At 44.8% G+C, this 12,877-nt stretch overlaps 1 protein-coding gene across 7 annotated transcripts in view; it reads left to right on the forward strand.

Moving 5' to 3' along the window:
• NUDT9 (nudix hydrolase 9) overlaps positions 1 to 12,877 on the forward strand; it is a 24,632-nt gene continuing 11,755 nt past the window's right edge. For 2 of the 7 annotated variants that reach the window (XM_006018098.3, XM_025197263.1), the window contains exons 1-5: positions 261 to 390; positions 1,722 to 1,926; positions 4,879 to 5,118; positions 6,935 to 7,030; positions 8,655 to 8,741. In XM_006018098.3, coding sequence (XP_006018160.1) covers positions 1,793 to 1,926; positions 4,879 to 5,118; positions 6,935 to 7,030; positions 8,655 to 8,741 — 557 coding nt within the window. In that variant the 5' untranslated portion in view covers positions 261 to 390; positions 1,722 to 1,792. The other 5 variants (XM_006018099.3, XM_025197260.1, XM_006018100.3 and 2 more) reach the window with 5 other exon arrangements.

Here is a 12,877-nt window from a genome sequence, read left to right on the forward strand (position 1 = left end):
GAAAGGGCACATTGCTCCCACCCCCTCCCTCGGCGAGTGTGAGGAGCGCAGCCAATCGGGAGGCGCCCCCGCCCCCGATGTCACAGCTGTTGGAGCGCTCGCGCTCGGGAAGGAACCCGCGGTTTGGCAGCTGGCGCTCGTGTCCCCAGCGGGTAGGAAAGAACAAAACGGCTCAAGGGCAAGGGCGAGGGCGAGGGCGGGGTGGGGCGGAGCGGAGCGGGGCAGGTGACACAGCGCTCCAATCAGCAGCTACCGGAAACGACGAGCCCAATCGGGTGGTGGATTGGAAGTGATGGACGCGGCGGTTGCCCTATCACCAGCCGTCTCTTGCGGAGAGGGGCGGGGTGGTGCAGCGTTGGTGTCTGCAGGCGGCCTGAGTTGCCCGGGGCGGTAAGCGGCCGCCAGTGGAGGGCCGGGGAAAGGGCCATCTTCCCTCTCCTGGCGGGGGAATCGCCAGCTTCAAGCTCCTGGTGCTGGGGGCAAGTGCTCGGCGCGGCCGAGTCGGGGGCGGCTTGTTTCTCTGCGCAGGCTCGAGACCCTGTCACACGTTACGCATGTAGCACCACTGGCTGGCAGTAAATGTTAACCGGTCGATCCCGCCGTTCGCTGCCAAACCGATTGCGCGATACACGTGGACCGTCCGCACCTACAGGAATGATCACAGGCTGAAAAGGACCCTTTGGTGAAAGAAAGCCGACCGGCTATGGAGTCGGTGCATGAAAACGTGGAACACAGCGGTTCCCAAATGGGGTTGCAATGTTAGCAGGTGGGGTGGGGGCTGTGGGTTGGGTGTGAGGGGCCATGCTGAGGAAATGGGGCCATAAATGGGGTCATGCTGAGGACAAGGTTAGGAAGCGCTGGTGTAATAGGGCTGGAGGTGGTTTCCAGCCAGCCTGCATTTGAATGTGTGGCAGGGCCCCTAAAGGACACCTCCCCAAGACCAGGGTTCATGGGGGCAAAGGATCGAGCTCTCCTGTGCTCTAGCCAAGCTTCAGCCCACCACAGCAGGGCAAATGGTGCTGCCAGGCAAAAAAAATCCTGCAGAAAGCCTTTTGGGCATATGTGTGTAAATCGTGGTCGTTTAAATCCATGACAGAACACGGAGAGCAATGGTCTCAAGTTGCAGCAACGGAAGTCTAGGTTCAATAGTACGATAACTTTCTCACTAGGCGGGTAGTAAAACACTGGAACAGGTTACCCAGAGAAGTGGTGGAAGCTCCATCCTTGGAGGTTTTTAAGACCTGGCTAGACAAAGCTTTGGCTGGGATGATCTAGCTGGGAATGGTCCTGCTTTGAGCAGGGGGTTGGACTAGATGTGACCTCCTGAGGCCCCTTCCAACCCTAATTTTCTATGATTAATTGGTGCAGACTAGGAGCTGAGCCTGTGATGCCTTTTGATGAGATGAAAACAGTGACAGGTTTACCTAACTGCCGCTTATTGTCATCGAATAAACCCAAGCATGAGTTTTTAAGGGAGACTTTGCTGTGTGGAAAAGCATAATAGGAGGCGCTTTGCTTGCTAGGGTTTTTCATTCATTTTAACGCGAGATCTAAAATGCACAGTTTTAAAATTACTGGGTCACTGCCAAAAAGATGGTTTGATTTCACTGCAGTCAGTAGAGTTATGCCTCTAAAACTGGCAAAAGTATAATCAGGTTCACTATCTTTATTTTTCTGATGAACTATTCTATAGAATAAATAAACATGGCTACTTCTTGTAGGGAATGAAGCATCTACAATCGGATGTTTCTGGCTTGGAGACCCATAGTTTTTGGTGCACTTCCTGCATGTGATGGCAAGGTGCTGCCTGGCTCGGACTGTCACTGTGGTGTCTCTCACTGTCAATCTGTCTGCAGTTGGTCTTCCGGCCTCTAGTTGCCACCTCCTCCACCCACTACTCCAGCCACTCAGGGAAGTGGCCTACAGGTATTTAAACTAAAACAGCTTTGCCATTTGCTTCTACTCCCTAATCAACGAGGAGACCAGCTTGAGGTCTGAGGACTAGGTCCTACAAATACGTGCTTGCCCTTAAATATGAGAGTGGGGTTATCCATATGTAAAGTTAGACAGGATCTGGGATTAATTTGTCATCCAGTTACAATTTGCCTAGAAGCAGCAAAGTATTTCATATGTTATTATCCAAAATCCTGCATCATCTAGATGTACTAAACTAGTTGCAAATGACCAAGTTAAACATTCCCCTTCAGTGACTAATATCTTGTTAGATGGGAAGATTGTAAATGTGTCTGAGAAATCAAGCAAGATCTTAAATGTCTCAAAGTATTTTATTGTCCATGGAAGTGTGAAAACCTAAACAAATCTTAACTTTTTACTTTTAAAAAAGCAATATAATGACTTCTGTTGTATTGAATATAAGTAAACGTGATATATTTTCATACCTGTCACGTTGAACATACCAAAGCAAAAGTAGCACTGTACTCCAGGTTGAGCTATGATGTCACCTGGAATCCCACCACTTCCGTACAAGGAAAGTGTAACTAAGAACGTAATGTATTTCTTTCCGTTTGTTGAATTGTTTTGCTCAGACCACAGTCTTTCATTGTGTATGAGGTTCTGCATTGATAAACCTATTTTATATGTAGGACGTTCTAAATAGGTGTTTTAATAGTATGTTTATATATTATAGCTAGGGATCTACTCTAATCACGGTGAGACTAAACAGTTTTCATGGGTTGTTTGTGGCATAAAGAGCAAATTCTGTAGCTATTTCCTGGATATGTTTCAGTGGCCCTGCCCCATGGTACTGATTGGTGGAGAGGCTTATACCATATAATTTAATAGCAAATTCTGTGGAAAGTAATTATATTGTATAGTTTGTCATATTATTACTCTGAGTATTACTACTAATGTACTAATTTATGCTCATGTTAATAAAAAAAACATTCATTTGAGTTGCTAAACTCTAGCATGCAGCATCCACCAGCAGTTGCAGTTGATGTCCTGTGTCTCTGTGTTGTTAACACTTGTCTATAAACTAAGATCACATGTTCTGTGTCTGCTGAATTGGTTGGAATTGTAAAGCAGTATTTTGCCAAGTCATAGACATACGTGGTAACTAATCAGAAACAGAGTCCCAAAGCTCAGTTGCACTTAAAGGCATCTGGCATTCTTTGACAAAGTTCATGTAAGCAGCACGTTCATTGTGATGGTCTTTCTGCCTTCCAGGGATTGATTTAATTAGCTGAGGGCATTGTCTGTGAAATCCACAAAAAAAACCTTATTAAAAATAAAGGGGAGCCAGCCATCCTCATGGCCACTGCTGCCTGGCCTTGCAGCCTGCCCGGGGGGTGGGAGGGAGGGCAGAAGGTTGGGGAGGAGGAGGGAGCTGCTGGTACGAAAGGGAGACTGTTGCCCAGGACCACCCCAAATGGAGGAAGAGTCTTCTGCAAGGTTCTCAGTACTTTGAAACCTTATGACAACAACAGGAGACAGAAAAGTGGCAGTGGTAGAAACAGCGTGTCACAGACCAAACCAAGAATCTAGAGCCACCCACCCCACTGCAACACAGTTGCAACAGAATCTGTCAATCCTGGATTGGCCTCGTTAGCCATCTTGGGACCCACAGAAAAGACAGTTGTGGAAAACGATAATCCTTGATCACGACTGCTGAAGGAGGATATTTTGTACATATTTAAATGCTCCATCTTGCAATATGAAATGTTGAGTAATTAAAGATCCCTTAAAACAAATGGGGTCTCCTGCCTGACTTGAATTGGCTGTGTCAGTTAGTTTATGGAATTCCTAGGGGCAGAATTCATGCACGTGTTTTGAACTTTCAGGCCTAGATAAATATTACAGAGTTGTAACGTAGCAATTGATAATTAGGCTATACAAATATGGTGATACCTGTAAAATACAGTCCTGGAGAAGTTGTTATACAATTAAGGCCAGAGAATAGAAAATTCAGAGGTGGGAACTTCTCTGGTTTACTGAAATGCAGGTAAATAAGTGGTCAGCTGATATTATGTATATGTTTATCTGACAAATATGTTATTGATTCTCTACCTCTTTCTCAATGTTTTAAGTTTTTTCTATGTGGAATGTTCAGACTTTGAATTAAATAACTTCATTAAAACTTTGTGTATTGCCACAGTTTCGCCCAGAGCAGGGTTGATTTGTAGGTTTGCAATGTGTCATATATAGATATTTCCCCAAATCAGATTTATTAATTTAGTGTTTAGTTTCTATTTGAGCTAGACTGTGTTTAAGTTTTATATTTTTTGTTTTGTTAATGTTGGAGTGATGTAGCTGTGATGGTCCAGGAATTATACAAGAAGCAGGGATTTCAGTAGGTGGTATCTTTTATTAGGCAACAGCATGGTTGGGATAAAGTTAGACAAGCTTCCAAATGCAAGGCATTCCAATTTTGAAGAAATGCCTTGCATTTCAAAGCTTGTTTAATTTTATCCCAGCCATGTAATTGGTCCAGAAAAAGATATAACCCATAAAGAACTTTGCCTCATATAATTTTTGTGCATCTGGACCATGCTATTTGATGTGAATGTATTTTATAATATGACTTGATAGGCAGTGAGAGAGTTGCTGAATCAAGTGTTGGAAAATTCCCTTCACCCTATTTACACCTTGGAGAAAACATGGTTTGCATTTGGCACTGGTGTGCATATCTAACAGCTATGGCACGATTCTCGATGCGTATTTGAGCAGAGGCACCAATACCAAACAATTGCTGTTTGCATTTCAAAAGAAATTGAGTAATTGAGAAATTGAGTAATTGATAGCAACACAGTGAAGACAGGCATGGAAGTAAAGAGCATCCTGTTATCCCTGCACCATACAAGTGCACATGACTTGTAACACATGTGTAACACTTATGTTTTTTTTCCCCTTCCTCAATAGTGTATATCCAGCACATTGGTTTCATCTTTACTCTGTCAATATGTCAAGCTATTATGACTCAAAGGAGAAGTCCCACCACAGCAAAGCACTCACTTCTCCTTATCCAGGATCAAGTGTTGAGCGTAGCAAAGTCCCCAGTGACAAAGTGGGCTGGTTAGTTGAGTGGAAGGATTACAGCCCTGTGGAGTACACAGCAGCATCCATCTTGGCTGGACCCAAGTGGGCAGATCCTCAGATCAGGTGAGCAGTGTCTATCCAACAGAAATTGAGAGCTTGTGGCTTCAGAAGAGGTGTTGGTGGTCTTGAATGGATGGATGGATGGATGGATGTACTTGGCACAGTTAGAAATTACAGATGTAGCTAGTCCTGTGATATACTTAATTCTATGATAGTAAAAAGGGTTACTGATGCAGGAGAAGAGCTCCCTTCCAAACAGTGAGATAAGTATAATGGCACAGTACTCTCAGTCTGTCCTTTCAGACATTGTGGAGCTAGAACCTTGCTGTGGCTCTGTCAAGACAGAGTTTTTTGTAATCTACATCAGTGGTGCTCAAACTTTTAGCCTGGCATGCGGGATCAGTGGTGCAGGGCCAGTCTATGGACCAGATCCCTCACAGGGTCAGTACCCAAATTGTGCCTCCATGCCACCCCAGCCCTGCACAACTGATGTGGTGTGCAGGGCCACACCGTCTGGCCCACTGGGCTCCCCCTGGGTCCAGACACTTAGCCATAGGGGAGTGGCAATTAATGCTGCCCTGCTGCCAGATTTTCCGACCTGTGGGGAGCCCAGCTGGCTGGCTGTCACAGCTCTGTGGATCAGATCTGGCACATGGGCCGGGGATTGAACACCCCTGATCTACGAGAATGTTCATTTGCTTGTATTTGCAAAACAACAAAAATGTAGAAATGCAGTTCTAGAGTTGAGCTTTTGCAGTCAAGAAGTGCAGAAGACTGAATGCCCAGCTATAAATCTGCTTCACTCGGATGCCCTTTCTAATTATGTGATTGTATTGTATTAAAAAAATACCGTATGCCTTTTTCTGCAACATTAGATATGCGTGCATATCTAAGCTTACTGTACAGTTTATCCTAGGTTTTGTATATATACACAAATGTATCAGGGGAGTGCAGAATAAGGTTATACTTAATGTCTTAGTCTTAACTTTCATATTTCCTGACTTTGCTGCACTAACATACATACATAGTTATTAGTGGCTATATTATTGTACAGCACCTTCTACTTCAGGCTCTTGAGAACTGACTAAGCTATGCTAGTGCAAAGTAGCCAAAATATCATAGTGAATTTTCTCGCTAATTGTTCATGATTCTTAAGTCCTGATCTATTTTCAGATGTCCACCTTATCTTCTGAGTGAACCAAGTTTCAGAGAAAATGAATGAGTAATTTGAAGTTACAAATATTTGACAAACCATTTTGAACAATGGCCAACTTACTTTTGGACATAAGAATGCTCCTTTACAGACTTCTGAGGGGAGGGTTTAAAAGTTACAGGTGTCATTAATATTTGCTGAAATGAAACAAGTGCTCAGTAAATATTCTTCTTAGGCTTGACATTTGGTAAATTGTTGCCAACCAGTGAGAAATTTTATCCATTTCCAGTTTCAAAACTCAGTGTTCTGTTGTATACTAATTTCTCAAAATACTTTAAAAACATTTTGAAGCACAGAATTTTTTTATCTTTGTCAAAATAAATATGAAATATTAAATTTTGATCAGAATTCTTTTGACTATAAACAAAAAACATTTGAACAGAAAGCAAATGCAACATACAGTGAATATATTAGAAACGTAAAAATTAAATCCGTATCTCCCCAGTTCTAAGTACCGTGAAGATCTGCCATTAGCAGCTGTTGATATTTTAATGACTATAATTGCAGTTGGAAAATGGGGATAAAATTCAGTTCTGTGCTATTTGATGAGCCAAGCACTGTTTGTGTGGCAGCTGCTGTTGTGGCCATTTTGGATGGATTTACAACCTTTGTAATGAAGAGTGATGTGTTTATTAACTTGCTATTTGCATTCTGTTCTGAAACCAGTGACAAACACTTTTCTCTCAAGTTTAATGAGAAAGATGGACAAGTGGAGAGGAAGAGTCTGAGTGGCTTGTATAAGATTGAAAATGGGCGGCCCAGGTAGGTGTCCCTTTCTCCCTTGCTGCTTTCTATGATGACATTATTTTAGAGGTTCTTTAATGTCAGTTTGTACCTGGTTTAGTAGGTATTATATGTTAGACTAGAAGTGTGCATTGTCTTTGTGCATCTATTTGTGCAAACGCTGGGCTCCAGAAAGTCTGCCAACAGGGTTGTAGCAGCCCAAGGAACTGGTAGGCCTCTAGCTAATATCACCCAAGGGTGGGTGATGGCATTATCACATCAGCTATAGGATGTGCGGGTTTAGCATATTTCAGCCTTTTGAGGAAATGCTGCCTTCCCATTCTCCCTGCTCCCTCCCTTGTAGATACTCCCATCTCTGGATGCATATTTCTTTTACTTCAGATGCAGTGACCTTTATTTCAAATGGTGATGCACTTTGTACTTCGCTGGAGCAAAAGTGAATCTGGACCTTGGTATTGGAACTTGTTTGTGCTTCAAGTTCATATTTATACTAGACCTCCTTTCCTGTATTTCATACCCAAGTTGTGAGAGAGTTGACTAGCAAGCTGAAGCCAAGATTGTAGGATGCTCGAGTTTTTTCATGTAATGTGCCAAGTAATTCTTATGTAAACCATCCAATTAGACAGCCCATATTGGGAGGAAAGCGGGGGGTGCTACCTCGCCCAACACAAGAGAACAAGGAGTGAACTATGCTCTTTTGGTTCTGTCCTTAAACTGGTGTGTAGAACTGATCCAGCAGCTCTGTCACCATTTCTTTCCTAGATTGCCCCTTAGGTGGTACAGCTATATGACCCCATCCCATTGCCCTTCATCCTTTCCTTTGGGCTAGGAGTAAGTTAGAGCCCTCAGGAGGTCTGACGTGTGACCTGAAGGTTCGATTGTATTGCCTCTCAAATGCCATTTAATTTTTTGTTGTAGGTTTTAGAAAGCAATTCTAACAAAACACCAAAGGGTGGCCATCTAAAGTTCCACAAGCCCACAACATGTGATTAAAAGGCAACTATAGGATTGTACAAAGCAAACAACCGTGGAGTTACTCTTACTGTTTTTTCAATTTAGAAATCACCATGTAGTCTTATTTCATAATGACATATTTAATACAGTTCTACCCACGCTTCAACCTTATTTCTTCCATCTTTCCTCTTCATTAAGTGGCTCTTGTCATACTTTATATGCCTGAGGGTAAGATAGGCATCCATTTAAATTGTGTGGGTGGCTCTAACCATTGATTTAAAAATGTAAGATACTGCAAAGCCTGATTAAGTGTGCTGGCTTATTCATGTGGGAACAGCCTGTTGCTGCTTATTAGTGCTGCTTGCATCTCACTAAGGTTTGTTATTCTTTAGTCAAGGTGCCTTGCTTCTAATAATAGTCTTGAAATTGGTAGGACTTGGTCCATTTCAGGACTGCTAATGTCACAGTACTGACAACTGTTGAGATAAGTTGGAATGATTAGTTGCACATCCTGCAATTTTTGATTGCCTAAACCTACTCTATGTGCCTGAGATACAACATGTCAACACATGCTATATAAGCATACTCTTCTTTCTTTTTGCAGATTCTTATATGAGTGAAGACAACTTCTCAGACTATTGGCACATGAGAGTTTCGTTATTTAATGTTACAACACCTTCTCTTTCAGAAACCCAGTAGGCAGGACTGGACTGGTAGGTCGAGGGCTGTTAGGGCGCTGGGGACCAAACCATGCTGCAGATCCTATTATAACCCGGTAAGGAACAAATGACTGGTGGATGGTGCAGTAGGAAAATAGAGAAATTGTAGCATGTATGCACATCTGGTATCTGTACATGGAACATTGTGAATATATCTTGATATGTATATTTGCCACATGGATTTTACCTGTATGCAATCCATTTAATGAAATATCTTCCTCTCTTTCTATTTACTTCTGTAACCAGGGTAGACTATTGCTTAAAGGCAACTGCTTAAAAAAAACAAAACAAAAAACCATGAACTGATGACAACGAGGATAATTAGTGAAGTCAAATCCTGCAGGAAAATATTCATAATAAAAATGGAATTTTTTGTTTTGTACATTGGTGTTGCAGGACACCATATATTGCAGTAGTCAAATTATTGCATAGCAAAATCACCAGTTATTTTTACAATAAAAATTGTCTGTTTGAGATTCCCATTCATTAATGACTGATGTGCAGCAGGCATATCAAGAGATGCATGTCTCCATTGAATTGTTTAAAATGCTGTCCTTGATCTTATCTAAGAGTTCTCTTGCAAATCTGTGTTTTGCTGTACATGTCAAAGCAACAATTGACATGTGGCATATAAAACTACATTAAAATAGTTTATGTAGCACAGTCAGAAGTTAGGAAATCCTACAAGTAAGGCTTCTTGTGCATTATGATGCAGTTTTAGTAACATGCTCTTATGCCCTTCCCCACTTGCCCCAGAGAACTACTGTCTTATTCCTGTTAAAGGATAAGAAGGGCTCTGTGGCAGGACATCTTTGGTGCCTGCCACTTTAAGGGCAGAAAACGGGCAGTAGTCAGGTACCCGATGAGGGCAGCCATTTTGTACCCAGAGATATAAGCTGGGCTGCAGTTTGCTGCTGGAAAGAAGGATGTAACATCAGGCAGAGAGGCTGCTTTGGCTATAATCAGGAGATAACGGCAGGGGCTATGGGGAGAAGGTGACCCCTCATCCTGGGTAAGATGTAAAATGCACCCTGCTGAGAAAGGGTTGTATGGTGGGGCTCCTAGTGATGTGGGAGCCTCCAGGAAATGCCCGGCCAGTTACCTCCCTGGTGAAAGGTAGGTTGGGGTGCCTTAAGTCCCCAGCCCCACATCCCTGGTGGTGCTCTAATGAACAGAGGGAGTCCGGGGCTTGTTAAGGAGCCCTAAGGCAGAGCTCAGGCCAGAGGAGGGACCTGGGGCCGCACCCAGGCGGCAAGAAAAGCCTGGGGGTGTGACTGAGACCCTGAGAGAAGGGCAATGAACAGAGTGGCCCCATGAGTGTGGGTGAGTGAGGAGGCCCAGTGGGGGCATAGTGGCCCAGTGAGGGGCTAGGAGCGAAATAGGCCTACAGTCATAGAATCGCTCAGTCAATGCTCAAGTGAGGGTAGTGGGAGACACCCGACAGACTGCACCAGGGCTGACTGAGGCGAGGAGAGCTAAGCCCAAAGCCGGGTGAGGCCAGGTGGGATGAGTATGGCCCTGAGAGAGAGGGCAGTATGAAAGAGGCTGGGTGAGAGCCAGAAGAGTGAGTGGGACCCTGGTGAGAGAGGGGTAGTGTGCGAGTGGCCCTCCAGGGCTGTAGAAAAGAGCTACAACTGTGTGCCCAGTTTGCTTTGGCCATAGGCTGGAGAAGTAGCATCTGCGAGGCATGGGACCCATGGAGAGGAGGTTGGAACGGGTATTAGGCCTTTGTCAGCAGGGCAAGTAATGGGTAGCCTCCCGCCTTAGTAACAACTCTCATATTTTTTCCATCAAGGCATTGGAGTGAAGCAGGCTGGTACCCCAGCAGCAGGGCGGCCAGTGGAGACTTGGCGAGGAGGCCACCCTGTTACAGGCTCACAGTATTTTTTTGTTATTTCATAAGTGTTTTATTTATCCCACATCTAGTGTCTATTCTGAATACAAAATTCTAATTTCTGTGTGGGTTTCTGGGCCTCTGTATCTGTGGTGCTTGTTGCTATATTATCTCAATACATTACAGACCTTTTGTTCCCCAGCTCCCCGTGGAGGGAAGCGAGCATATTATCTGGATTTTATAGATGAGGAAACTATGCAAAAATGTAAGATAAGATCTGCATTGCATTAGCTGCATCTTGTTTAAGCATGCCTCACTTCATTTTAACTAGCCAAGGTACTGCTAGCAAATTTAGCAACAGTAATGCAGAGCTACTTGCTTTTTGGGTAGGCTTGGAGGCCTCATCTACACATTACAGTTAAGGTGTGATTAACCAGTTAATCCTGCCTTAGTGGTCACCTGACACATTCAATCAATTAATGATATGATAAAAAGAGGAATAATTACAAGAAATAATGGCCACAAGCTAGCAGAGAGCAGATTTAGATTGGACATTAGGAGGAACTTCTTCACAGTTCGAGTGGCCAAGGTCTGGAACGGGCTCCCAAGGGAGGTGGTGCTCTCCCCTACCCTGGGGGTCTTCAAGAGGAGGTTAGATGAGTATCTAGGTGGGGTCATCTAGACCCAGCCCTCTTTCCTGCCTATGCAGGGGGTCGGACTCGATGATCTATTGAGGTCCCTTCTGACCCTAACATCTATAAATCTATGAATTACAAAGTTATTCCATAGAATATGAGTAATAAGTTTTGTAGTTGCTTCCCATCATGTTAACTGAACATGTGACCAGGGGCCCCATGGCTGGGAGCCTCATTAGCTGATCATAGCTCCCAGCAAAGGGGCCCATGTGCACCCCTGAGCCTGGCAGCTCCCAGCCATGGGGGTGACTAGGGCATCTCATACTTGGGAGATGGCAGCAGATGTGGTCTCTGACTTTCAGGAGAGCCTGGGATGGGTGTCAGCTGGCAGGGGGCTCCCAGGTGCAGGAGCTTGCTTCTTGCTGGTGAAGGGGTAGCTGGGATTGCACTCCCACTGCACAGGCAGAAAGGTCTAATGCACAATCCCAGTCACACTTCCTGCCATGCATGTGTGGCTCAAGCATTAGATCCCATTGCACCTTTACCTGCATGTGAAGAGGGGCCCCATAATCTGCTGGATTTAGTGCCGCTGTGGGTAGGTGCTAACACTGCCCCAGCTTGCTCTGCATAAGCTGTAATCATAGCCATAAAAGAAGGATGGCCACCCTGAAATGGCACAGGCAGCTGCCATGTTTGGCACATGTCAGAGCAGCAGATTGGGTGGTGAGCAGAGCAGCCCTTGGGGAGGTGGTAGGGCTTAGCTTGCGGCATGCTTAAACTTGTGGCACACCTGCTATAGAGGAACACCTGCCAGAAGGGTGTCCCACCCCTACTATAGTGATATATCAAAAGCTCCACATTGAATTAGTGGATGAGGCAGTGTATGAACTTGGGTCCTCCCCACTTTTGGATCTTTTGATCACTGTTTCAGGCACAGCTGTGAATACTTAATGCTTGGCCCCTGCAATCTAAAACTGGGCAGTCTAAAACTGGGCATCTGGAAAGTAAGGCATACAGAGTTTACTTGTTATGGATGAAGCCTTAACTGACTTTCTATTTTACAGCAGCTGATGCAGGAGTCTTGTCAAATCACTACATAGACTTGATTAATTCCTGTGTGGGCCGGCTGCCGGGCCCGTCTGTGTGCACGCGGGCTGTGGCCGGCAGCCCGGGCACGCGGGGCCGGAGAAAAGTTGCGGGGTGGAGTAATACGCTCGAGCTAGAATCAGTCACAGAGGCGTAATGGTTGATTGAAAAGATTATTTACTTACATCGGAGATGGTCACGGTGCAGGCTGGACAGTTTCCCAGGTACAGCTCCGCTTCCTTCCTCGTTGGAGGACTCTAAAACTCGGTTCCCAGGATCCTCGGAGTGGTTCAGACTCCGTGGTGTCAATAATTGGGTTCTGTTCCCAGGATCCCCGGAGCGGTTAAGACTCCGTGGTGTCGATAACTGGGTTCTAGGATAGGGATTCGTCTGGGCTGCGATCAGTGATGGGGAGAGGCTAGAGGCCATCGGTAAGTGGTGCCCCGGAGTTTGCTAGGCTCCAGGGGTTTGGCAATTGGAGCCTCTATCGCCTTCTTAAGAAAGACGCGCTGGGTTCGAAAGGACCCACAGTGCTTAGAGATCCGTCTCTCCGTCTCTCTCTGTCTTTCTCTCCAACTTGGGCGGAAACCACCCAAGCCTTTTGTACGGCTAGCAAGCCAATAGCTAGCCGCTACGT

Source organism: Alligator sinensis, unplaced genomic scaffold, assembly GCF_000455745.1.
Source record: "Alligator sinensis unplaced genomic scaffold, ASM45574v1 scaffold125_1, whole genome shotgun sequence".
Classification (NCBI taxonomy): Eukaryota; Metazoa; Chordata; order Crocodylia; family Alligatoridae; genus Alligator; species Alligator sinensis.